At 40.1% G+C, this 27,918-nt stretch overlaps 1 protein-coding gene across 1 annotated transcript; it reads left to right on the forward strand.

Moving 5' to 3' along the window:
• Nucleotides 1-1,920: 1,920 nt before the first annotated feature.
• On the forward strand, nucleotides 1,921-27,918 carry mtrr (5-methyltetrahydrofolate-homocysteine methyltransferase reductase). The gene is made up of 15 exons (XM_061240594.1): nucleotides 1,921-2,074; nucleotides 2,472-2,625; nucleotides 2,830-2,983; nucleotides 3,652-3,769; nucleotides 4,085-4,457; nucleotides 4,638-4,751; nucleotides 4,939-5,092; nucleotides 5,277-5,365; nucleotides 6,627-6,807; nucleotides 15,098-15,140; nucleotides 15,642-15,807; nucleotides 15,947-16,065; nucleotides 23,394-23,486; nucleotides 25,678-25,857; nucleotides 26,070-27,918. Exons 1-15 carry the CDS (start codon nucleotides 1,968-1,970, stop codon nucleotides 26,212-26,214), a joined length of 2,190 nt encoding a protein of 729 aa, XP_061096578.1. The 5' UTR covers nucleotides 1,921-1,967; the 3' UTR covers nucleotides 26,215-27,918.

Below are 27,918 nucleotides of genomic sequence, written 5' to 3' on the forward strand. Positions count from 1 at the left end.
CCAGATATAGTCAGGTGGTGGCTACAAAGCTATGAGCTTCATATAAAGCTGCTTGTGGAAAAAAGTATCAACCTAAGCAAGCAAAAGGAAGGCAAGAGGAGCCAACCCTGGGCATCTGTGGATCTCTGAACTCTTTGTCCACGATCACACCTTTGATAAGCTGAGTGTCCTCCAATTTCCCACCAACCTTCCCTTTCTTTTTAACCAGCTCAAATTCAACATCTTTCCTGTCCATGTCTGCCACTGTAAGAATGGAACTAACAGCAGTCTCTACCATCGGCCTATGACAGTGATTGATCCTGAAGAAATGCAGAAGCCAGCGAAAAACATAATGGCAAACCGTGCAATTTCTAAACATCACTCACTGAGGTGATATGGATGCAAACCATGAATACAGCAAACATAAGACTGTAATAAAAAGACAAACACATAGATATTAGCACATACGGTTTAGATCTCAGAGTTGTCATCACTGTCTGAATAAGGGGTTCTGTGCTGTTAGGGTCAACTGGAAAACTGTCACTGAACACATCAAGCCGCTGAACAGCCACTCGTGCAGTTTGAACATAACCATCAGCAATTCTGATTGGGTGAATGTCATGCTCAAGCCATTGTCCAGCTTGTTCCAAAGGGCACCTGCAAGAACTGAGGAAAGGAGGAAGAAGGCAGAGGCTTTACCTTTGATGCAATAATAATATAATCATAATAGCACTGAACACAAATACCATAACAATAGATACAATGCCACAAACGATAACACAATACTTAAGATCAAATGCAAAAATTCAATTGCACAGACACCCCACAGAGCTGAGTCCTGAGCCCCTGATAGCACATGAGGTAAAATAAAACTCCATACTGGGGAGAAGAACCCTCAGACAGTGGCAAGAAAAAACTCCCAGATAGGAAGAAATCTGGAGAGGAACCTGGCTATAGGGGGATGTCCATCCTCTGCTGGCCTGAAGCTTGAGTTGGAGGGTCTACATACAGCCTCCACAATGCTCATCATACAAACAGAATTTAAATCTGAAATATCTCCAATTTGCACACATAACACAAAATGTATTCTGCAAAGAAGCCATGGTTAATACTGGCCCTGCATGGCCACAGTCCAGCAGGTGTTCCTTTCACTAGCTTTATACATAAATGACTGCTTTGCTTGAGCCAATTTAAAGAGTCACGCAAATGCAACCATGACAGGTGGTTTGAGGGTTGAGCCTTGTTCTTGTGGTGTTTTATGGGGATAAAAAGTTTGGCATTACCGCCACCTACTGTGTGCATTGCCATTGTCATCTCCTTTTAATTCTAATATATATATATATATATATAAAAAATAAAATAAAAAAAAACATCTTTAAAGAAAGGAACGGAACAAATTGTGTTCGGAATATCTGACGGATTTTATTGGTTTATGACTTTTATTGGTTTATGACTTTGAATTGTCCTTTTTGGAAATTTAATTTGGATCACGGATGAATGGACTTTAAGACATGGAGTATGAAGTGGTGGGAGGAGGAAAAAATGAAGAGTGAGGGCAGAAACGGGAAATGTCAGGAAAGAACCGAATAGAGCTGGGATAGAGGGAGAAACAAGGGAGATGTGACCAAGAAATTATGCATATGGAAAGGGCAAAGTTTTTGACATTCATGCAATGGATATTAATTGGGCGAGTGAGACACAAAATCAGAGAGGATCAGGATGGTGATGGACGCAGCTAAAAATATTTCGTGTATAGCGGATGTAGAGGCGGGCGATATACAGGAAGTCAAACGCCAGGGATATAGGGATATAATAACGTTTTATTTTTTGAGAATTAAAAAGAGATGACAATGGCAATGCACACAGTAGGTGGCGGTAATGTCAAACTTTTATCCCCATAAAACGCCACAAGAACAAGGAACCGTTACGCCCACCCGGCTCAACGCTCAAACCACGTGTCATGGTTGTATTTACGTAATTTCCGGCGTATGGGATGTAACTGGACTGCAACATGTGTGAAAAGTATATTTAACAATGTTGCGCGACGAAAGGAATTTTGGATTAGGACTGACTATTCGGCAGTTGGACATCCCAGGTAAGGAGGAAATATCACAGATATTATTCGTTAGCCAGTAGCCACTGTTCTCTAGCACAAAAGTGCATGACTAATGTCAGCCTGCTTAACATTGCTAGCATAAAGCGCAAATGGTGTGAGCAAGATCAATAATGTTATTAGGTGTTGAAGATTGTGTTAATCACGTAATCTAAATTTAAGGTAAAAATAACAGTGTCCTACAAGTTAACATACGATAGCTGTCTTATGTTTAAATAGCTGATGTAATAGGTATTGATACCCAACAGTATAGCCAATAGGAAGTTAGAGCGAACTAGCTAGATAGCTACATACAGTGAATGCTGTTAGCTTTAAGAAAAGTAACTTATGTCTTAAGTTAACTCGCCGAATGTGTTAACTAAGTTAAACAATTTTACAGTACCCCTGCCATGCCTTTTGAAGTAAAGACTCCGTTATTGCTGCTTTACGGCTCCCAGCATGGGCAGGCGAAATCAATTGCTGAGGACCTCTGTGAACAGGCAGAAGAACATGGATTTATCGCTGATGCCTACTGTCTGAGCCAATTAGATAGGGTAGGTGACGGGTCTACTTTATTATTTAAGTTACAGTAGCTATGCAAGTTATATCTCATATCGACTTTTCTCGAACTTGCCATTTCACGTGGGCTAACCCACGGAAAAAGACAGACGCCTAATAGAATATAACGTTAGCTAAACAATTGAAGTGATATAGTTGTAAGGACATGGGACATTTATATCGATTTGTTCTTTTCCAAGTATAACTTGGAGAGGGGAACGGCCCCTGTTGTATTCGTCGTGTCAACCACTGGAGACGGGGAGCCTCCTGACGCTGCCCATAAGTTTGTCAAGGGCATTAAAACCAAGGCTTTGCCAAGTGATCACTATGCACATCTGCGCTATGCAGTTCTAGGTAGGAAATCTAAATTTAACCCAGTGTTTCTCAAATTCTGTGCTGGGGACCACCGTGTACTGTATGCTGGTTTTCGTTCCAATCACAATTGCAATACCAGAATGTTAACCAGCCGTGAATTTTTCGTAACAGACACACTTCATGTTTTCACTTGAGGGATTTCACCCTCTTTAGCCACATTTTATCAGAAATAGCTCTGTGAATAATACAAGTTTTATATTCCCACTGTGCTATATAGTAAAGGATTACATGGCAGCCAATCACTGTTGGTGTGTGAGTGTGTGTAAGAATGGGTGAAACAGAAGCATCAATTGTACAGTGCTTTGGATAAAGGCAGACATTTACCATTTACTTTAATTTAAAATTAAAGACTGAGGTGAATATGTGGTGAAAGCATGGACACCTGTCCATTTGGTGGATAAAGAAAAATTAAAAGATTCAGAGTAAATCACAGAGATCCAAACCTGCAATGTGATATGTTTAAGGGAAAGGTGATGTGTTCAACAGCCTTAATTGCGCAAGAGAGTGGCTATAACAAAACCAGCGTACACATGGGTCCCCAGGATCGAGTTTGAGAATTTCTGCTTCAAACTGTTTTAGCACCTTGAAATTCTGTATTAAGAATCAATACATAACACTTCACATTTTTTTTCTGATGTCCAATGAAGCCTTGGGTGACTCAAACTATTCAAATTTCTGCAATTGTGGGAAAACAATTGACAGCCGTCTTCAAGAACTTGGTGGAGAACATTTCTATGCAACAGGCTATGCAGATGATGCTGTTGGGTAAGACAAAACAGGTTTTTGTCAATACAAAATGTTTTGTAATCACGAGATAAAAGATTGGTATTCATCATATCTAAAAGATTGTTGAAGAACTTGATAAACTTTGTTTGTACAGATTATTAGTGTTTACACAATATTTCAGTTTGTTTTCTAAAATAACATATTGCTTCTTGTTGCAGTAGTATTCCCCCCAACACTTCAGACTGGATTTTGTGTGTTTGTAGAATAATCTTTGTTGTATAGGTAGGGGATATACATTTATTTTGTGCCATTTGGTGTTTAATGCATTTTGTGTCTCTTTCACATCTTCCTTAGATTGGAGTTAGTGGTCGACCCTTGGATTGAAGGACTGTGGAAGGCGGCAAAGAAAGTGCAAGCAGAAATGTCAACCTCACAAGACAGTCCTGAGTGTGGAAGTGTGCTTCAAATCTCAGATACTGGAACAAATAAAGAAAGCACCAAAAATGTGGTGGCGGACTTGAAGCTCGAACTCTTGAGGATCAGTGAATCGAAAAAAGAGTCGGAAAAGAGTCCCGAACCTGCCAAATCAGTGTCTGAGGGCAAGGCTGTTCCCGTGGAGGCCTCTGTGGCACAATCACTGCCCCCCCTGTCAGAGGCTGCTCTTAATGTTCCTACACTGCCTGCCCCATACATCAATGTCACGCTTCTGGATACACCAACAGATCAGGTAGTGAGTGTAGTCACATTCACTGAAGAGCCATAAGGTTCTTGAAAATGCTTGTAGGGCTATAGGGACCGAGGATAATAAAGCATAAAAACAATAACCTAAAAGCCTATAACCTAACTTATGCTGCAAGATTTATGTTTTAGTGGTTGCGTTGTAATAATAATGATTTTTCCTCCTCAGAGAAGTGATCCATGTCTTGAAGGAACATTTCTCCAAGTGAATGTTTCTAGAGCATCTCAGCTCACTCGAGATGATGCTGTGAAAACAGCCCTTTTGCTTGAACTGGATATCTCAGTAAGCCAGCTTGTTTTCATATCTATATTCTGTGCTTAGTTCTTTCAGTAAATCCCTGTTACGGCACGTTTGTGAAAATAGTATGAAATGAATATAAAGTTACATTACAATCCATATTTAATCAATGGCTTCATAGAAAATGGTTTGGATTGTGGATATTCTTTACCAGTATGATTGTTGTCCAAAGGAGCAGCAGATCTCTTATGAGCCGGGAGATTCATTCGATGTGGTCTGCCCAAACAATGATCATGAGGTCGAGGAGCTTTTGCAAAGAATGGGATTGGAGGAGCAGAAGAACAGCAGTGTTCAGCTTCAGCTGCTCCCAGACACCAAGAAGAAGGGTAGGCTTGCCACTGACACCCATTTAACCCTTATGCAGAATATACAAAATCACGATCATGTAGCATGGACAGACAGTGTCATGGTTGTAATTATTCAGATGGGGTCGGTTTGTACTGTATTTAATTTGTTTTTTCTTGGCTGCAATTCAACGTAGGGATTTCCTCCCTCTTTCTCTCCCAACAGCTGCTCAGATTCCATCTTACATTCCCGAGAACTGCACGCTGAAGTATCTTTTCACCTGGTGTCTAGAGATAAGGACTGTGCCAAAAAAGGTATTAAAACTATTATAATAATACTAATAATAATAACAGCACTAACAATGAACAGTAAATATACCTTGAACTGTCCTTTTGACAGTTTTGTAAATGGCTTTTCCCCCCGTTCTACCCAATGTGGAATGGCCATTTATATACAGCCCAGTCTTTGCTGCAATGTTTGTAGAAGATCTCTCTGCGGGAGTGTAGGCAAACACATGAGCGGGAGGAAGACGCTTTCGCAAGCAGATCGCAGGGGCCCAGTTGACCAGCGGGGGTTGCTAGAGAGTGAGGAGATGCTGACTCAACTTGGGGTGATGCTTCAGCTACAATTGTGCATATCCTGTCGGTCCACTTGTGTATAAGACCACGAGCAGTGTCTTACCAGGAGCAGCCCAGTACGCACCCACAGGACGTTTTGAATGTGAGGTTGAGTGACCAGAATCAACCAGAATAGCAGTGATGCACAACAGCCATTTTCTCTACACCATTCACAACATGAAAAATTGGGAATTTTAGTCAATTCATCCATATGAGTATTAAAGGGTCTGGACCCTGGAGGACCACATCGAGATAATCAGCAAACAAGTGGTCACATTAATGCTGAAAAAAAATAGACTGCATTCAAAAAATAGAGTATCTTGTAATGCGTTTATCTGTGTGTGTATTACCCCTGGCCAGGAAATAATAATGCCTAGATGCAATAGAAAAGACTGATTTAAGTTGGTTATATTTGGAGATCAATCAAAGGAGTCATTGTGTTATATTTTCAGACCGCTCAGACAGCATCCATATGTTTGTTGAAAGTCTCTCATAACTCAGATACTGTTGTATGATATGAGTCCAGTGTAGTCCACACTACTTGTTTCTAAGGCCTAAATTGGCTCCTTATTCAAAGGAAATTGAATGTATACAGATCACCAGCGTTAATGGTGCATTCATGACATCTCGGAAATCTGAAGTTTCCGACTTCCAAGTAGGAAAAGTACTACTGAACGGCTATAAATGTTGTCATTCCGAGCCGGAATCTCAGGCACCTCAGGAGTGCTCAGAGTTTGCGAGATGACCAAACGAACCGCTGAACATTGTGGTTTTTTTGTTGACATCCATTATTCCAAGCCTGCATGAATGTGTAGTGTTGACGTGACGCTACTTATGTTGCCGTTTTATCTGCGTTACAACCTTCTCCCACAAGCCGTGAATGCACCATAAACCCTGAGAGATAAGCACACCCTGACATCACTGCCATGGTGCCTGTCTGTTCCCCTGTGGCTTTCAGGCTTTTCTCAGAGCCCTTGTGGACTGTGCGTCTGACCCCGCTGAGAAGAGACGCCTGCAGGAGCTGTGCAGCAAACAGGGCTCTGCAGACTACAACCGCTTCGTGCGGGACCCTAGCCTCTGCCTCCTGGACCTCCTGCGCGCTTTCTCCTCCTGCTCGCCCCCACTCCACCTCCTCATAGGTCAGTGAGCTTCCTTCTCCCTCACGTGCCAACACTCCCCTTTTGTTATCTGTCATGCTCACTCTCTCTCTCCACCTCCTCATAAGTCAGTAAGTTTAGTTTCAAGTCTTCTGCCTAAAATGTGTTCAAGTCGTGTTGCTTCTAAACGTAATGTTTCTAGGCAGCCTCACTACATTAGCAAACGTTTTTATACCTTTTTTTATACCTTCAATTTTGTTCTAATATTAGTTTGAATAAAACTAATAATCTTTCTTGCATGGAAAACAGAACAAATCTGTTTCTCACCCCCATTGGATTGATCCTCCTGACTGCTCATAACATCATTGGAAACTTCAGACTTCATTCACCGCTGCAACAGTGCATACAAAGAACCCGTTCATCGTACACTACATACTAGAGAATTGATGCCCCTTTGAGCCATGATTAATTAATCGGCATTATCCAATATTCTTATCCTTATCATCCCCACCATATTTAAATATTCTCCTTGTTATCCATTTTCTTTGCTACTGTGTGGTTTATTATCATGCTTTGAAAAATATCCAGTGTACACCTATTCAGGTTTGTGTCCAACCCATACTTCACTTTTGTTTGTTTTTTAAATATATTGAATTTCTATTTAAGATGTAAAAACTGAAGCGCAAAACCATTACCTCACTGCATTCTTATGGAATGTTTTTAGATTAATGTATGAGCGTGAATGTATTTTAAGATTCGACTGTCCAAAGATAAGAACTGAGACTTGATGTTACGGCTTGAGTCAGAACCGAGCCAAAACTGAGGAAGGCAAGGTGATTGCACCAACGGAAATGATTACTGCCTGTGTAAAGTTTTGCTGACCGATACATGTTCTTTCCAAAGGATTGAATACACAATCTTCTGCTTGCTTGGGCTTTGTATTGCATTCTGTGGTGTCATCAGTGGAGGGCAGTAGAACCATTGCAAAATCTATTTGTGTATCCAAAATGATGGCTAGGGCCAGTTTTATTGCATTGATGATTGCATTTTATGTCTCATTATAGCCTCATGTGTCCTCTTGCTAGAAAGATAAATGTGGAATTCTACTAAATACCAACCTTGAACCTCTGATTCTCTTAACAAGGCGAACGGGTTTGGAGTTTATTAGATGACAATCATAAAAATGTGTTTAAGATTTAAGATTGAGCTGTGATATAGTTTTTAACCATATTTCCAATGTGTTTGTAAATTAAAATTTTAATGCATTTTCAATCAGATTTAATAGTTTAATATGTAATGTCTTCTGTCGAGTTCTTCCACCACAGTACTGAACTGCAGCTGTTGAGCAAAACAAACTATTTGATAAATTGGCATCTGGAAGCCTGTGATAGGAGGAAGTTTTGCTGAACAGCTGTTGTAACTGTTGGATGATTGGTTTTCTTGTCACACTGTAAATAAAATGGCAAGAAGACCACAGAACTTGCAGGTTAATTCATTTCTCAGTGCTGGTTAACACCTTTATTCCGCAAGCTACAATAGACAAGACACAAACACAGGCTAAGTCCCCTTATATTTTTGCTGAGAAGAAAATTTTTATTTTATTTTATTATTGTGTAAGTGCTTTGTCCTGAGAAACAAGGGTAATTCGTTCTTGATTCCCTTGAATTAATGTGTTCATATAGTTCAGTGTCAGATTTGTTGGGTAGTTTAAAACTTGCTGTCATTTTATGGTCACTGAAATTCCCACTGAAAGTCCACCAGTCATCCAGTAATGAACGGCCTACAGTCTATTGTGAATGCATTTAATCTTTCATTGAACTAGCAAAGTGCACATGGGACACAGTGGTTACTTACTGTACCACCAAGTGCCATTTTAATGGCTTCATTATCCATGGAAGAAGAGTGTTGATTTACGACAGCTGTTCAGGTCACTAAATGTTTCTAATGGAATGAATTGAAGCCTCTCTCTAGTCCCAGCCAGCATGCCTGGTATGTTGAAGAATTTGTAAAACAGATAAAATAATTCGTTCAATGAATTTACGACATCCTTTTTAGAAGAGCTATACACAGTTCTTTGTAATGCGCAAAGAGCTATTGGAGTGCAGATATTCTTTTTTTGTGATCAAATGTTGTTGTTTTTTTATTCAACAAAATTTTTCACGTAGTATATTTAACAGTTTTTTTTAAGTGTCACCGTATATTCAGCAGCTGCCAAATGCTAGGCATCCAATTTTCATTTCCTCCATGAATCTTGGAGAAGACTATTTATTCAATGAGCCCAGGACTGGGAGTGTGGTGGCTTCCATTGTGCAAGCATGTTTTAGCTGCAGTGAGGCCAGTCAGTTGAGGTTGAGATTAATCAAGTTTCACATTGTCATTCAAAATTTGTATTCTGGGACAGCTCGGAATATCAATGTATCAATATAACAGTATTGGATAAAGTTGCGGCCATTTGGCTCCAAAACTGATTTGCTGTTGGGCAATCCCAAAACGTATGCATTAAAGTGCCAACAAACCAGACATTACATATTAAACAAACATTTTCTATGTGTTACAGTCAGGTCCAGAATTATTGGCACCCTTGATGAAAATGAGCAAAAAGACTGTAGAAAACAAATAATACCATTTCTCAGATATATTGTCATTTCCCAACATGTGGAAAATATTTTACTTTATTAATGATTCAGTGGAATCGAGCAAAATTACAAATTTTTCGAATGATAAATATCTTTCCAAAAACAAATTTCACAAAAACGTTTCACAATTACTGGCACCCCTATTTTTTGTACTTTGTGTAGCCTCCCTTGGCAAGGATAACGGTACTGAGCCTATTTATATAATGTTTAATAAGGTTGGAGAAAACATTTGGAGGGATCTTGAACCATTCAAGATCCTACATATCCTTAGGTTTGCGTTTATGCTTCAATTCAGACCACATGTTTTCGATATGGTTTAAGTCCGGAGACTGAGATGGCCATTGCAAAACATTGATTTTGTTTTCACAGAACCACTTCTGTGTTGATTTTGAAGTATGTTTGGGGTCATTGTCTTGTTGGAAGGTCCACCTACGGCCAAGTCTCAGCTTCCTGGCAGAGGCAACCAGGTTTTTGGCTAAAATGTCCTGGTACTTTGTGGAATTCATTATGGCATTGATTAACAAGAGCCCCTGGACCACTGGTAGCAAAACAGCCCCAAAGCATCAATGATCCACCTCCATATTTGACGGTAGGTGTGAGGTGCTTTTGCTTGTATACATCCCTTTTTTGATGCCAAACATGCCGACGGTGTACATGGCCGAAAAGTTCAATTTTGGTCTCATCTGACTATAGCACCCTGTTCCAGTCATAGTTCCAATGTCGTTTCACAAACTCCAGACGTTTTAATTTGTTGGTTGCTCTCAGTAAGGGCTTTCTTCGTGCAACCCTTCCAAAGAGCCTGTTGGTATGGAGGTGGCGTCTTTTGGTTGATTTTGAGACTTTGTGACCCCAAGACGCAACTAAAGTCTGCAGTTCTTGAACTGTGGTCCTTGGGTTCTTCTTTGCCTCCCTCACCATCTTCCTCACTGTGCGTGAGGGCACAGTGAGGAAGATGCACTTGCGTCCTCTTCCTGGCAAGTGTGCAACTGTTCCAGATGTTTGAAACTTTATTTATTATTGCCCTAACAGTGGTTAGTGGTATGTTTAACCGTTTATGTATTTTTTTTGTACCCATTACCTGACTTGTGTAGGTCAACAATTATCTTTTAATTTGACAGTTCTTTGACTTTCCCCATGGTGATGGGTGATAAAGGGATTTTACATGTGTGTTACCTCATTTTTATACCCTAGGGAAACGGGAAGTAATGGAAGGCCACAATACAGTTCCTTAAGACTGAGATTAACTTAAATAAGTAGAATTTTAATGCAGATTTAACTGTTTGGTTTTATTTAAAATAGTCTTTAAGGGTGCCAACACCTACATTTTTCATAAATACTATTACTCAATAAAAAGAAAAGAACAATTAGAATAATTGTTTTAGGATAAAAGTATATAGTTTTCTCATATGTTTGGACATAAAATATAGCTCATTATCTGTTGTTTATTTTATACAGCCTGTTTTGCTAATTTTCATCAAGGGTGCCAATAATTCTGGACCTGACTATGTATGTTCTGTGAAGAAAGTTGTAGCGTATGAGCTCAGGACTTTTATATGCACATGAACGATTGCTGCAAAGCGATATCCCAAGGAATGTCGTTATTACTCATTGATAGATCTTTGTCTCAAATTGATTGTATTTGGGGTTTGTAAGAGGCTTTAAGGAGAAATGTGTACAGTTTCTTCTATCCAGCATGGCATGTATTACATTCTCACAAGGGACCCTGTAAGTTTTCATTGCCAGGTACAAACGTAGGTAGAAGTAAAATGATGTACCAGATAGGTTGTGGTTTTAAGTCCTAGAACGTAAGGAGGCCATTTTGCTCCAGAATGTCAACAGAGGTATGAATTACCTCTGTTCTCCGTTGAGGAAATGAGAATGGACAGTGTATAGGACTGCATATATTGTTGATCTGTAGAAAACTTTTTTACTTACTATTGAGATGGTCTGAAATATTTTATGAATATGCTTTTTAAATGAAAACTTGCGGAGATACAAGATTTCATTTCTCATAAAATAAAAAATAAAAAAACCCTGACCACCTCTCTCCACCAGACTGATCCAGGAGATCTGGGGCTACCCCCAGTCTTAGAGTTAGCCCCCAGCCTCTGATCCTGGCTTGGGAACTGGTGGTCTAGTTCCAGACCTGTTTGACTGTGTAAGGAACAGGGACTCCAGATGGAGTCTTACCTGCTCTTAGCCAAAAGGGTGAGAAAGCGAGCTGTCTTATCTGAGGAATAACATGTAGGTCAACCTACTGCCAAAGACCATAATGTTTTATTCATTGGTCTCTGAGGAGTGGCAGATCCTTAATAATATTGTAATGTTAAATGACTGTAACCTCACAGAACAGGGGTATAAATAATTTTCCATTGTACATAACCAGCAGTACCAAGGCTATTATGTAGAATATATGAGTGTCTCTCTATTGAATATATACTAGGTATTCTTGGCATTCATAGTTAAACTGTATGATTCAATTATCAAATAAACTTTACGAGCATAATTTCAAATATACTTTTTAATCAGGACATTATTATGAAGTATACCATTACTTTATTTGACAAAATATTGGCTAAACTAGATCTGCATATCTATTGATAATTTTTTTATCAGTCAGATATAACAGATGGTAACTATACGAGTTTTCATAAGAGATTGGCTCAGTCACCTTAACACCTGTAAGAATTATTTAGTTGAGTACTAAAAGTACTATTACTAATAGTAACTGGATAACATAATAGTAGGTACCCTGTAATCAGAGTATCTAAATGCTACACGTTTAAGTAAGCGTAATCTGACATCACTGACCTCCACAGTGATTGCAACAGCTGTAGGTCATTCTGTCCTGTGACCTGGAGTTTTTAATGATGTTGCTGTATCACCACCATAGGTTTTTCTTTAACTTTGTTTTTGAAAAACTAGTGATTACCTTCTTCATTTTGATTAGATTATCAGAGCATGCTGTGTCAAGGGAAAAATGAATTCCATTAAGCACATCACATATCAGAGGGGCTGAGTCAGGGAGCAGACTCACAGCTTGAGACTGCTGCAAAACTGTGCTTTTTCAGAAAGGTGGGCTGTCTCCGTGGTACAGACACACCTGTGCATGAGAAAAAGACTACTAATTATGATTGGAATGCCCTCCGATTGGAATATATTCAAATGTTCTCTAAACTAAATGATTACTAGAACGTTTTGGCATGTTTGGTGTCCAGTTAGACGTCCCATCTCCACCAATGTAGGCCAATAGAAATTTTGTCTGCGTCCAGTCAATGCATTACATAGCTTGCAGTATTCGGAATCAAAGTAAATTTGACGTCATGTTTTCACTGTTATAGGCAGTTTGGTGTACCATTTTCAGCCAAGGGACAGAATGATTACAAAGTAATATTCGCAGTTTCTTTTCTGGTACAGCAAGCACTGTACTAAAAATGTCCCACTAATCTTGTCACGGAGTATACTTGCTTAATTTTGGAGTTTTAGTGGTGTGCATTAGTTGCTTAGCAATTGTGGCCAGCTCAAAATAGACTAGACAGCCTAGCTCTGTGTCATTGCCTTTGGCTTTAAGGGGAGTAAGCCGTCTCCAATAACATATTGCGCCCAAACAAATTTGGATTACATCATTCGCAAAAATATATTTTAGCATGCCAACAGACTGTAATTTCCTTTCTCAGATGGTTGCCAGTCATTTTGTTTTCAGCCATTTTGAGTGTAAATCCTCAACAAACAGGCGAGGTACATCTTGACAGAATGTATTTCGCCTCCCACATTGTACAGGCTCGTATATGATCCTGTGATTTAAATTAGATTAGATTTTCTATGTTTTTCATAGCACTTCTGAGTTAGCTTGACAGTACAACCCAGTTTGTGCTTTGACAACAAGTTAGTTGTGTGGCATAACTGAATATAATTTGGTATAGGAATTGCTTGCTGTGTTGGCAGACTTTAGTCCACTCCACTGCTAGCAGTAGTCATAGTCGTTATTAGCTTGGTAGGGTTGGCAATAGCAACCCTTTTCCAATCAAATCTGTTTTCAACCAAACCTATTTCAACCAAATAATTAATGTATCAAGGTAGTTAGGACAATCCAATTGTGATATGAAGCCAACATCACTACTACTGCAATCATTCAGCGCAAATGTATTGGTTTAACACATACCTATAAATACTTACAGGCTGGACATTTGTGGAGGAATGCCCTGAGCAAATAATTACTTGTTTCCTAAGCTGAGTTTTGGACAGCTGAAACTGTAGGGAGCCAGTGTAATTATTTAGTTTAAAATGTACAGTGTAAAACAGAACACCCTTCTTTGTGGCCATTGCTGCATTGTTTATATAAAACTAGGTGGTCTCCACTTGCAGAGTGGTGGGGATATAAAAAATGTGCAGGTAAATGGTAATTGGTTGACTTAAGCCAGGTCTGTTTTTAGGACTGTTTTAGCCAATTAATACCATGGCATACTGTATAGCACCTCTGTTGGTGTGTGTGTGTGTGTGTGTGTGTGTGTGTGTGTGTGTGTGTGTGTGTGTGTGTGTGTGTGTGTGTGTGTGTGTGTGTGTGTGTGTGTGTGTGTGTGTGTGTGTGTGTGTGTGTGTGGCCCCAATGCTCACAAATATTCCTTTCCTCTTCTCGTAAAGGAAGGTAAAAATGTTTTTAGTATAGGGTCTCTCAAATTTTCGGACTTGTGGACTAATTAGTGTATAATTTAGCAGTCATGTAATCAAGTGCATTCCAGACTCCAGTACAAAACTGGCAAGTTCGTTTCAAATTCACTGGAAGTTCTCTTATTGTACTGAGGACCCAAAATTCAAGTCTGCTTCACACTTTCTGTTCCCAGTAGTCCTTGTGTTTTCAGAGCTTACAGCAAAGAAGAGTTACATTTGTAATTAATTCATTTTAAAAAAAAAATGTATTCCAGGTAGTTGTCTTGTTTGTGCACTTCTTTAAATTAAACTTCTAAGAACACTAGTGCACAAGTACATGAGTGCAATTTGAGACACAGCAGAGACTTCATGTGCAGCTCTGCCCAGCCTGATCGGCCAGCAGGCGTCACTAGAGAGCACTGAAAATAGGATACAGGCCAGGGGCAATGACCCAGTCAGTTATGCATAAAGAATTGTAAACAAAGTGCTCAATCTTCAGAAAGTTATGTTCATTCAAAAGCTCACGTGAGTTATGGTTGAATTTAAAGCTACACTAAAGTAAGAAAATAGAAAAAAAAATGTTGACCAGTGGTGCCCAAATGTTTGCACACTACTATACATTCAACATCACTCAGTCAACATCAAATGAGTGATTTTTATGAAAATATTTTACAAAAGGTTGACCCCCTTTGCTTTAATTTTAACCACTACCAATAAATACTGATTCTATGAAGGGATTCCTTCCATTGTTCAGTTTTTCCTGCTTCGAGCTCCCAGTTTAACAAGTGTGTTCCTTTGTTCTGACCTGCACCGTGATGACTGTGTAGGCTAACTACACAGTTCTGTTAGTTGTTACGAAAATAATCAGCCATTAGAAACACGTTTACTGGTCTAAAACCAAATTTTTGTGTTTGGTCACAGGTGAAATGTGACTGTAATAATATAATTAGAATATAAGGTTACTGTGACATTATGTTAAATTGGGGCTATAAATTGTGCATATTGCCTCTTTTATGCTTGCATTACAACAAAGTCTTGTTTTCTTACAGAGCATTTGCCGAAATTGCATCCGAGACCTTACTCAGCTGCAAGGTAATGTCTTTTACCTCTTGTATGTGTACTGCAGCTTATTTTTATTGTTCATTTTATATTCAGATGAATTCATTACGAAATTTAATCTGCATTGGGTCACTTGAAAGTTGAAATGTAAAAATGAAAATGTTCCTGTGGATGTGGGATTGTAAAAAATAGAAAATCTGTAAAGAAGTGTTGCCCTTTGCCTTGGAAAAAACTACTAGATCTGTTAAAGCTCTTAAGCAACCACGGGGCATGTGTATATGTTTTTAAAACACATCGGCTGCTCAGATTTCCTTCTCTGATCTCGTTCACTACCTAGCTGCTGACCTCTGGAGCGATTCCTCTGCCAGAGCATAGTAATGTAAGATACTTCTGCCGAGCAGGAAGAGGGGGTGCCTGTGATGGAGGAGGGGAAGGGAGGGGGGCTTAATCGGGGAGAGGAGCCAGGGCGGGCAGGCTGAAGAGGGGAGCAGAGCCTCAGGGGTCATCCCTGCTCTTCCGTTTCCTCCGGTGCAGCTCCAGCCTCCGTCACCCCGGGAAGCTGCACTTCGTGTTCAACGTGGTGGAGTTCCCACCGTGTCCTGAGCGTCCCGTGGGGAGAAGAGGCGTGTGCACGGGCTGGCTGTCAGACCTGGTCTCCCCTGTCCTGGGGTCGACTGCTGGGTCCCACGTCCCTCCCAAGGTGAATGAGACCCAGAGCCAGTAACAGTTGGCAAGAGTGATGATATTTTACGGTCCCGGGCGCTGAATGCGTGTTCGAATGACATAGGAAACGCACGCCCAGTCCGGTCTGCGTTGACCAGTTCTGTGACCCCCGCCAGGTCTCTGTGAGCCTCCGTACCAACGTCTCCTTCCGCCTGCCCTGTGACCCAGCGGTGCCCATAATCATGGTGGGACCTGGCACCGGGGTGGCACCCTTCATCGGCTTCCTGCAGCACAGGTACCCATCCCCTCCGCCCCATAAGCCCCGAACCCAAGGTTTACTCCCTTTCCACGTAGCCGGCGTGCTGATTAGGACTGCAAAGCTTGGAGTGATAATTGCGGCGGTGTGTTACTTGAGCGTGTTGACTGATTTGCTGAAGCTGTGGCTGAAGCATTGCTTCACAGCGTGTGACAGACTCCCTGAGCGCTGACTCACTCGCTCACCTTGAAGTGCGATCGCTCTGTAGACGTGCGCTAAAGTCGAGAGAAATCGTACCTTTGCTGGAAACACTGCCTGCAAATTGCAGTGTGAGGAAAGCTTTTCTTTCTTTGCCATTGCTAACAATATAAAATTGTTATTCTTAATTAAATAACGAGACTGTCACTTTAACAGTGTTCTGCCAGACTGATGTCTCGTGATCTTTAGAACTGTTCTCTGTAGCTTCTTACAGGACTTTGTGATGTTACCTGCATTTTATGGCACAGAACAGTATTCCAGCAACTGTTTTCTTGAAAAGCAAGCCTTTTGAATAATTGGCCTTTATCAACATATTGAGGAGGGCAGGAGAGTCCTATTAACATAATCAATTGAGAGATCGCGTTAATGTTAACCACAGACCTGATCAAACACCACTTGCTCCAAGATATTAATACTGCAGCCAAAACCATATTCACAGCTGAGATTAACACGTATTTCACGCTGTGGAGGAAATAATTTAAGCTCTTTGCAAGCAGTCTTTTATGACTTTGTCTGTGACAAACTATTAGGGGTCAGGTGGGAAGATGGGAAAGGTATCGATTTTCGAAGCGTAATGTAAAAACCCCAAGAAACTGTCAATATGTCGTAAATATAAACCTGAGGCGATAAATGTCTGTGAGGTGTTAATGTGATATTGACTTGGACCTCCCACATAATCGGACCATAAACCTAGCCGTTTGTCAAAGCCAAATAAAATCACTATTGGAAACTTTCACCAGCTGCGATATATTATTTTGATAAAATAAGGGTGAGAAATATTTTTACATTTGAAAGCTTACCGTGTCCATTAAATGAGAATTCTGCATCCTATGTTAATGGTTTTGCACAAGTCACTGCTACTCTAAACCATACGTGGAACGAGAATCTCCATCTTATAAAATGATCTTTCAATCCCAATTGTCAGTGGGTGCTTGTTTCTGCAATGGTTCCCAGTCAGCATTTTCTTTTGCTAAGGCGACAGCAGAATGATGTTGCCGTGGCGATGTGCAGGGCTTGTGCCGGGGTTGAATGGAGCTGATGAACGTCGCAGGTGAATATGAATGGCCCTCTTCGGGGAGAAGCTGTGCTGTAGGGGAGGGGCTGTGCTGATGAATGGGCGTGGAGCCGTCTGGCACTGCTGTGTGCTGCGTTGCCAAGGTCGCAACAGCCATCCGCTGTAGCGCTCAACATTACTCCACAATGCCGCCCGTCTGGAACAAGCCATAGTGTTTTTTTTTTTTTTTTTTTACAATTTAGTATATGTTCCAGATGTATAAATAAATTATAAATGACAGGCTTTCCTCTGTCGTCTCTCTAAATCAGATCACAGATTTCGGTCATCTCTCCCTTCTGCTGTGCCAGAGCAGGGTACACCCATTTTGCCATGGTTATTCTGCCGTGGTTGATATTTTCACTTATTTCTCTCCTTACTACACACAATGAATAAAGAATAGATCTTTATACATATACATACTTCTGGCTAAAAGACAGGTTTCTCTCATTTCCGTGTAGAGTGTGGGGTGTTTAGGGTTCGGAGCATTTATATTGTAATATCCTGCTTGGCTGAAAACTGCCACTTTGCCACTTTGGGCATTTATTGTTTATATTTGCGGTGCTTTGAAGAGCCTTCAAGCACTTTTGGTATAGGTCTCTGTAGAAGCACAAACAACAGCAGAACAACTTGAGGCGGCCTACCTTGGGTCCCCTGCAGGGTTTTTACTGTCGGGTTTCTAGCTCTGGTCCAGCACTGTTTAAGCTGGGATTCTGTACAGCACGGCTGCTTCCAATGCCTCACTTTGATAAAAGATAACAATCTCGACTTTGTCAGCAGGGTGCTATGCTGGAAGGTACAGTGAAAGGTTCCCTTTTTGCAACAAACCGCCTGTCCCTCTTCGATTTCCCCCGCTGCCAATCGATGTCGATCTCCTGTGTTCTTGAAAGTGCTTTGCATCATCTGCCCACTGTTCAGTGACATCATGCGCACCCAGTGTGCACCTCAGTAACTGAGGGAACTTGAATTAAATTGGTTAATTTCGTAAGACCCCCTATCTCAGTTCATTAGAATCATAACAGCTTAGCTACGGAAAACAACTGTCAGTTTCTAATCAGGAGTGTGTGGTATTCACCAAAGGACAAATAATCTTCCCATTCATTGACGTCTCAAATGCCTCGTGGTAACTGCCTGAAAATGGATATGCTCAGAATAAGTCTTCCAGACTTTCATTTGGTACAGTAGTGTGCAAAACCTTGGGCACCGCAGGTCAAAAAGCCTTTTACAATTAATATGTGAACAGAAACAAATCTGACCTGTAAATGGTGCAATATGAAACATGGCACATTTCTTCAAATTTTAAAGCTATATTACTTTTTATTTCAGTTTTTTACAGTTTCAAAATAATTTTAATTAAGTGTGAAAACGTTTGGAAAGTCTGTTAGTTAGTACTTATCTTCCATTTTCTAATAATGTTTCTGACAGCGGAAATACGTAGTTTGAAACATTGAGAGTTGTTTTTGTAGCCTTCTCATTCTTGGTGGAAATTAACCATCTTCATTGAACAACTTGGACAAATGTTTAGAGGAACCCATGGTTGTTAACACCAGACAGGATAGCCACTGCAGTTGGATAATTTAGAAGGCATGGAGTTACTTCAGAATAAAGCATTCAGCCCTGGTATTATACTCACCCTACTCATTAAAGCCCTAAGGAGTAAATCACCTGGGTCTGAGCCTTAGTAATTATCTTTTTTTAAAGTAACAAAGAATAGTCCAAACTTTTGCACAGGGCCCTTTTCCTTTTGTTGCAATTTACAATTTTATTAAATGAAAGTAAAAAGCAATCTTGCTTTAAAATTTTCAGAAAGCTCTCATGTTTTGCTTTCGATCACATACAAATTCATTGTAACTGACATTTAATCCAGGGGTGCCCAATTTTTTACACCCCACTGTAAGAAGTGCCTTTTGATGTAGGAAACCTTACCGAATGAGGAAATTAATTAGACAGTACTTTTAAATGAAGCCAGCTGAATATTTAAATAACACATACATCCAAGCAAGGTCTTTCTCAGTGTGCTTTTTTAAATAGTTCTTTGAAGCCCCCGATTGACAAGAACATTTATTCAGAATAAGGTACTGCACTGCCCTTTAATAGTATGAAATCATCTTGACTTAGACCTCTAGACCTGCCTGTTTTCTTGCTGCTTTTAACCGCATCCAAGCAGGCAGTCCCATTTGTACATCAGCACACTGTGGGTTACCTGCAGAGTGATGTAGATGCACACGTCACAAGTGTTTCATGCCCAGTGGAACAGAAAGAAAGTGGAATTCTTTCAATAGGTTACAGCCCATTCCCACGTCTCAATCGTGTTGCCATGGGTGCTATTGAATGTGCCTGTCGAATAGAGAATACCTACATTCAGTATGACTGATCATTTTGTGAGCCTGGAGCAGTTGGATAAGTTTCTGTACACACTGTCACAGTTTTTAATGTGAGTACATTTTCACCCTAATTCAGCAATAAAGTCATTTTATTTGCCTGGCACTCTGCTCCACTGGATTTGAACCAGGAACCTTCTTGTTACATGGACAGAGCCTCTCAACTTTGCCTTTCTGTCTGTTGATGCACTAGATGGATTGAGATGTTCTTCATCCTGGCACTGGAGACAAAAGACACTCGTTTGCACCTATTTTCACATGTTGTTTCCTGGGGTATTTTTCCTGGGCTTGCATTCCTGCAATTGGCAACAGTCTCCATTTGTATTCATGAGCCAGTTTGATCTTCCTTGTGTTACAAAATGGAATCCAGATTTTCATATTGGTATTGATCCCTTTGGGGCAGCATAAAACCCACTAAACCCATTTTATTGGAGGCCATTTCCAGATTGGATGCTGAGCTCCCAGATGCTAATAGCACTGCTTTGGGTAGCTCATGTTTCCAGCAGTAATATCAGTGCCAGTCTATCTAGATTGCACCTAGTTTACATAACACAAGGAACTCTGGTGCACTGAGGATAAGGTTTATCTCTCGTTTAATTCACTCTGCACCAAACGGGAAGAATCTCAGCTTGTGTTGATGTGTTAAGCCAGAGCAGCGTTCCACCTTACCAATTACTTGGTTTTTGGCAATTTTCTGTCCGGACCAATATTTGGCATTGTGTGATACATTTTTATTTTTTTATTTTTTATAAATGGACTTAATTTTCCTTGTGGCTGTTCTTAACCAAAGTATCTACTTGTCTTTTTGCAAGTTTGGAAGTCATACACCAAGTGGTGCTGAGTCAAGCCATCAAGCAATCAAAAATGGAAAAAGAATTGACAAGCGGCACGATTGAGCATATGTGAATTACCATAACCTTTTTTCGGAACAGTATAATGATTGAACGCTGATTTTGGGTGCCAACAAATCCAGTGAGGCCAATGTTTTGCATGTTCTCTATTGAATATAAAGAACATTTACACAAAGTTTGAAAAAATTTGAGTGGTCACCCCACACACCTCTGGATGATTTTTCACGGAATGAGCCAATGCTAGGGCCATGCCTCATGGGAGACGCACTTGAGGATTAATTCATATGAATTCATGTTATATGCTTTGCTGGATTTACTTTGCCGTTCTTTGTTTAAGGCTGTGATGTGCTGCTGTGTAGGCTTCTTTACCCTAAGGCTATGACTTGTAACCATTAGAGTGATGACACATTAGGTACTTTTGATAAAAGAACAGTGCACCTGCTCTCAATCTTAAGAGATACATGGCTTAACTTTGATCGTCCTGATCAAAAGCAGTGTCTCCTGTATTCGGGTTTAGAAAGAGGCAAAGAAATGTCCCAGTTACTTACAAAGTTTTGAAGTAAATGGGCCCTGAATTTGGAAGTTGGCTTGAAATTTGTTGGAAGTGCTTTTTCTTTTGACAGACTGTTGAATCTACAGGAAAAGCCATGCCACAAAGGTACACTTGCCTTTACACACTTCTAATAATACTTTAAACAGTAATGCTGTAACACATCCTGGCAATCCCTGTTCTTTTAAAAAAGTGACAATTGCTCTGTTAAAAGCTAAAAAAGCAGTGTTAGAATAAAGTGAAATTGAACAAAAAACTGCAAAGAATATTGTTTGTGCTACCATTTTTTTTATTTTTTGCATTGCTTGAAGGACTGAAACAAAATGATCTTGTCAGATTTGTTGCAATCCATATTTCTTTACCCTTCTGCAAAGTTATGAGGCACTGGGAGTAAAGCCTGTAGGCTGCACACATTTTGGCTTTAGGCCAGGAAACATGGCCCACTACTCTGGGAAAATGAAATGCTGGGCCATACTGTGCTCAGGCTATGTACACAATGTTCCCTCAGTCATTAACCTGTTCTGTTAGTGCACTTCAATATTGAATATATGAATAATTTTAAAAGATATTAATCATTCAACTCTATGGCTTCCTTCAAATTGAGGTTATATTCCACTGAAAACGCATCTTTGGTCTTCCAGATCATTTCAGAGGTACATACTTCAATTATGATACGGTATGCACTTAAAAAGATACATTCTGACAAAATATGTAAATTAGCTCATTTGCCCATTTTATGCAAGAAGGAATTTTTGTAGTAGTCTATAATCTGACCCAAGTAAAATATCATAATTATTTCAGATTCTAGATTAAGATTGTTTTGAGCCATTTTTAAAAAATCACCAGTTGCCAATTTTTCTAGAAATTTCTGATTTTTCATAAAGAAAAATTATGAAATTGTAGGTTCTAACAATGAGATTTGTGATGCTCAAAACACTCTCCTGGATATGGAGTAAAGGTTTGCAAACTTTCATGATGATAGGACGACTATGCCCTGAGAAAATCGTGTAATATCGTGCAAAATCAGGCTTTGAGAAAATTGACTCAAAGGATTGAAACTATTCATTATTATACAAATTTTGTTGAGGTGGGTCACCAAAGGGTGCAGATGACTTGATAAAAGTGTATTGAGGTGGGTCACCAAAGGGTGCAGATGACTTGAAGAGAACAGACTGCTGAGGCCTGAAAGTGCTGGGGCTGCCATTTCTGCAGTCATTCTGCAGCACTGCTCTTCAGAATGCTAATTGCAGTGAGGCTAAACAGGCTGAGCAATGCTGAGTGAGAGCGGGTACAGACAGGTGAGCCTTATGGAGTCCTCCAGCTGCAGTGATCCAGGGTTCTTCCTTCTTTTGCCATGACTGCTGTTGATAATACTTTCATGCTTTTTCCAGGCTTGGGTTTCAGCTTATTGGAAAAAAAATCTGTCCAGAGCATTAAAAAAAAATTAACAATTTGAACTGACAATACTTGTATTGTGTAGTGTAGCTAGAATAAAAATAAAATATTGACTCTCAAAGAATACTCTCATGGAAGTATCGAGATTTGTGTCAGTATCCAATGGATAGAGATGGGAGACTGGCTAAGTAGACTACAGAGTAAGTCGAATGCTTACGGCATCACCTCAGTGGAGTAAAGTTAAAGATCAGAGGACACTTGTCCTGTCTGGGGAGAGCTGTCATCAGGCAGCAGGTGCGCTGAATAGATAGCGCACAAAGTGCAGCCTGTGTGACACATTGGTTTTGAGGAATTCTGGGAGCCAAGCCAAACCCATTTGCCACAGGAGAAATCGATGGCAGAGGACTGTGTCCCACTACACACACACACACACACACACACACACACACACACACACACACACACACACACACACACACACACACACACACACACACACACACACACACACTGCACATTCACACACAGCACATATACACACACACAGCATACACACAGCACATAAGTTAACTTTCTCAACAGCACTGAGGGTCTGCCTGAAATGGCTCATGTTTATTTGCAGGGGAGGTTCTCCTGCAGATAATTCTCTTGCTGAAACAATAAAATTATGTTTCGCTCGCACTGTCAAGATAATTAGTTAATCAATAAAGCTTTAAGTGCTTTTGATTTGATTATATAATAGCTGTATTAATGGTGTTATTCTTTTCCCTCAGAATTGCACAGCGATCATTTATCGTCATGTCTGTGACTGTACTTTTTTTATTGGCTTGGCCTCCAGTACTGATTTGATCATATAAAAGTAAGATTACGTTTTCTTGCAGGGAGAAGCAAAGGCAAGAAAACCCCAATGGTGTATTTGGAGAGACCTGTTTATTTTTCGGCTGCCGTCACAAAGATCGAGAGTTCCTCTTCAGGTAATTGTGTTTTATAGAGCAGCACACTTTCTTCAGGCTGTATATACATTACCTGATTACAACTGATCCCTGTGACCTGCATGTTTCCTCTGATTTGACCAGCGGTTGGTGAAGAATATCACGCCATCGCCAGCCAATGGCTTTCCTGTCAGCTAAAATGTCCTGTCCTTGAGCAGGGTGGATGAGAGTGAAATGAGATGAAGTGAAAGTGCTCCCTTATTTCAAAGTGCATATGAAATGAGGCTTTATTAACCTTCATTCAGCTCTGAAACACCCAAAGATCAGGTAGCGTAAAGTGCAGGATCGGGGTGTGTTTGTGCTACTTATGGTTCAGAGTGGTACACTACACCTTTCCTCAATCAGTGGATCCCCCATTCAGGTCAGAACAGGGGCCAGGACTATAAACCACGTGCATGCTGCATAGTGCTGGGTAAAGTGACACTGAAATTATGATAAGGTGTGAAGTTGTTCCTTGGAGGTGCTGGAAAAATAGATTGTGTGTGTAACTTATTTTTAGTATACCATGGTTCAAAATATTCATAGCACAGGTTTTAAGATTGTTTATTACTATTTGATATTAATTGTTTTATCATGTTGGAATAATTTATTGTTGATTTACTTGTTCCAAATGATTTAACAATCACTATTTAAAAAGTTAATTTACAGAAAAAAAGAAAAAATCGAATTCATATTCAAAGGATATTCAGCTATAGAAAAGTGTCATGTACTGGCGAGTTGGTTTAATTATTATGCGTTTCCTCAGTGAAGTGTCTGATTTCAATATCAAGTGTCAAGATTTCAGTGTTCAAGTGTCTGAATGTAATGTTTTGAGGCTTATCAGCAGCTCAGTACTGCATTAAGCATCCTCAGTCAAGATGAGCTGTCCTGTAGTTATGTGTGGCCAATAAGGTGTAACATGGCATTGGACAAGTTAACCTGCTTCACTGCCTGTGTATAAGGCTCGAAAGCTGGTGGTAAAATATTAACTCGAGAGACAGAATCTCGAGTTTGAAGGAACAAATTTACTGTTAAAGGTTTTTGCACAGAATGACAACTAAAGTGATCAATGAAATGGTAGAAATATTGTTTTTGCTTTAATTGGAGAAACGGAGGAAAGCAAAAAATGTGATGCTTTGCCTTGGAGTCAAGGGCATAACAGAGGATGGATGGGCAAACCGACATGTGATGTTAGAAAATAATGCTGGCATGGATTTCAAATGGATAGAATTCCACAACAACAGCAAAAAGAGAAAAAGAACTTCCCTAATCTGCTGCAGCACTTGACGTCTCTGTAAAGAGATGAAATCAATATGACCCAGGCTCTGCTAAATGAATGGAGACAGCCAGACCAGTTACCCTGCTGTTTGTCGAAGTTGTTCAGATATTAGAATTTTAGATGGCAAGGGAGGCGTGTCACAGTGATCTTGTTAAAGGTCAAGTGCTACTTAAAATGTTTTCGGTGAAAAGTGTCCAAAAAAAGTGAAACATAAACGGCAGTTGGTGCTGTGGAAGGGACTGTGCATTGTGCTAGCACCGTGGACCATCGGGAATCAACCGGAATATTAATGACTGTGACTCCCATCTGTCTGTGTGTGGACCTCATCCACCACATGGAAACCCTGCCCTTTTCATCCAGAGGGCCCCACGTCAGGTCAGGTTTACTTTTTCAATCTTTAAATAGAGCCCCAGTTCTTTCCCCATGAAGGTGGGCTGTTAAACAGAAGGCCATTATGGTCACGGCTGTAAAGCATTAAGGTGAAGGCATCTTGCAGGCTGCGGTTTTTGAAAAGAGCGAGGTTATGTAGAATATCAGGACTGGGGAAGTTGATTGAGGGAGACTAGAAAGAGGAAACTTGACCTTCCTTATTAAATTCATATTTCCATTATTGTTGGAGCTATTGAATACAATATGAACAAGTTTGGCTTTGACACAGCATTGACTTGAGCTCCACCATAGAAATACAGTGTTCTGCATGAGTGCCTGGAGGAAGTCAAATTCACGCTTGCTTGTGTTAATCAACTTTTTCAATTTTTGCATTTGCGATATTTGAAGTATTTACGGTGAGAAGTTTGAGATTTGAAAAGGGCAGCTCTATTGCATTCAAATGCCATGAAGGCAGTGGAAGTTTAACATTGACAAATTAAGTGCTTTCAAAGAGGTTCAGTAGCACTTTTTTTTTATTGCTTTCAGGGAGCAGTTGGAGAGTTTTGTTGAAAAGGGCATTCTAACATGCCTGCATGTGAGTTTCTCCCGGGACTCCCCTGACGGGAACGAGACCAGGACCAGATACGTGCAGGACAACCTGCTCCTCCATACCCAACAAGTTGCCAACATTCTACTACAACAAAATGGCTGCCTTTACGTGTGTGGGTAAGCAAAATATTACTTCAGCCTACAGTTACATGATGTATGTTGGAGAACTGACCACATTGATTATCAGTCACCTTTGCCTGTACACAACAATGCATTTTTAGCCTTTGTAAAAATTTGCATCAACGCTAATGATCATGTAAAAGGTTATGCCTGCTTTTGTCCATCTTAATGGACACCCTAAATCACTCCAACATTTCTACCATGTACAGAGATGCCAAGAACATGGCGAAGGATGTGAACGATGTCCTGATAGAGATAGTGCAGAAAGAACAGCAGGTGGATAAACTGGAGGCCATGAAAACCCTGGCTGGGCTGAGGGACCAAAAGCAATATTTGCAGGACATATGGAGCTGATATGCAGATGCAACAGAACACTGGTAGTAAAATTTTTTAGCATTTTCTTTTAAAACTAAAAACTTTTTAAAATGTTTTAAATTGGAATTCAGAAAAGCCCCTGTATACTAATAATAGCCCGAGTACTCTTTGATGTGTCACTAATTATTGTAATGGCACCCTTTTACAAGCTGGATCAAGTGATTTTGCATGATTTAGCCGGGGGGGCAAGCAACTAAATATTTACCATATCTCCAAGTAAAAAATAATGGATGTTCCATTTCACATCCATTATTATATGGGTTTCTCCCTTAAATTATGTCTTAAAGTATTCTTAATTTAAGAATTTTGGCATAAAAACTTGTGTTGCTGTCTGAAGGAAGAAATTAATGTATGAATCTCAAGGAACCTTCACCACTGACACAAAGAGATACAGATGGTAAGAAAAGTCATCTCTATCCATGTATAGGCTCTGGCTAAATTCAATTGAGAAGATTCTTACAAAATATATCATGTATTCACTCTCTGTACCTTTGACAGCATAAAAGATTGTGTGGGTTTCATAAATCTACTTTCAGAAGCAAATTGGACTCCTGCTTTGTTTTGCCTCATAGATCTTTTGGAACGTAACATGAAGCACATTCTTGTCTGACATTACACCCAGCTTTTAAATGTCCCATTGATTGAAATATTTTCCCAACAGGGCCACAGGTAAATAACTGACCCTTTTTATATAATGACTCAACATCCGTCTTTTATGCACCCTTGCATGCGAGCAAATCAATGGCATCTTTGTAAAGGGACAAAGCAGTGTTTATTGCAAAGTATTGTTGGATGGACGGATATAATCTGCCCTCCCAATGCACGTACACAAATGCACATCCTAGACAACAAACAGTGTTTGTTTAATAAGTTTAATAATTTAATTTATTGTGGGCCTTGCGGCTGTGGCATACCCAGCTGCAGAACTGGTTCTTTGTGCGGTGAAGCCCAACGTTCTGGCATCAGATCCTGATTATGCCGGTGGTGAGGGTGGAGGCCTCACCCAGGGAGGCTGGCTTTCGGTCGATAGGGTGTTCCTCGTCACGCATTAGCCACTCTGATGGATGGTCGGCCTGTAGGATGTCCAGTCATCCAGCACCAAAGTGCTTTGGAGGACATGCAGGCTAGATTGGGCTCGGCTTTCTCAAACCGACAATTATGCTGCAAAAGCACCAGACTACAATTACAGTTGAGCACTCCAGATTAGAGAATAAATTTGGTCACCTTTGTGGTCTAAGCATTACTGTTCAACCGTGTGTCCTCATGTAGTAGTTTTGCTGATGTAAATGTACAGCTCTGATGGTGAGTATTTTGTGGGCGTAGTAGTCGTTTTTGCCATCAGAACCACTTCAGTGACACCGAATAAAAACTGCTGATTCTAAGTGGTCATCATGAAATAAAATAAGCAGGGAAGATAGTACATGTAGAGTGATTAGGAGTGATTGAGCTTTAAATGATAGATGTGTAATTAAACTGTTCAAGGTGCCTTTCCCTTCACAATGTGAGTGTGCAGGATACTGATTGGAAGAGTTTGGCATTGAGTGCACTGAGAATTCATTCTTTCTCAAGAAATTCGTTTATGACTTGCATGCACAGCCAAGGGCAAAAAGCCTTGTAATCTTTGTGAGTATGCTGTACAAAGAAAGTTATCTGGGAGAGCAAGCTTTTGAATGAAAATGTGAA

This window comes from Conger conger, chromosome 4 (assembly GCF_963514075.1).
Source record: "Conger conger chromosome 4, fConCon1.1, whole genome shotgun sequence".
Lineage (NCBI taxonomy): Eukaryota > Metazoa > Chordata > Actinopteri > Anguilliformes > Congridae > Conger > Conger conger.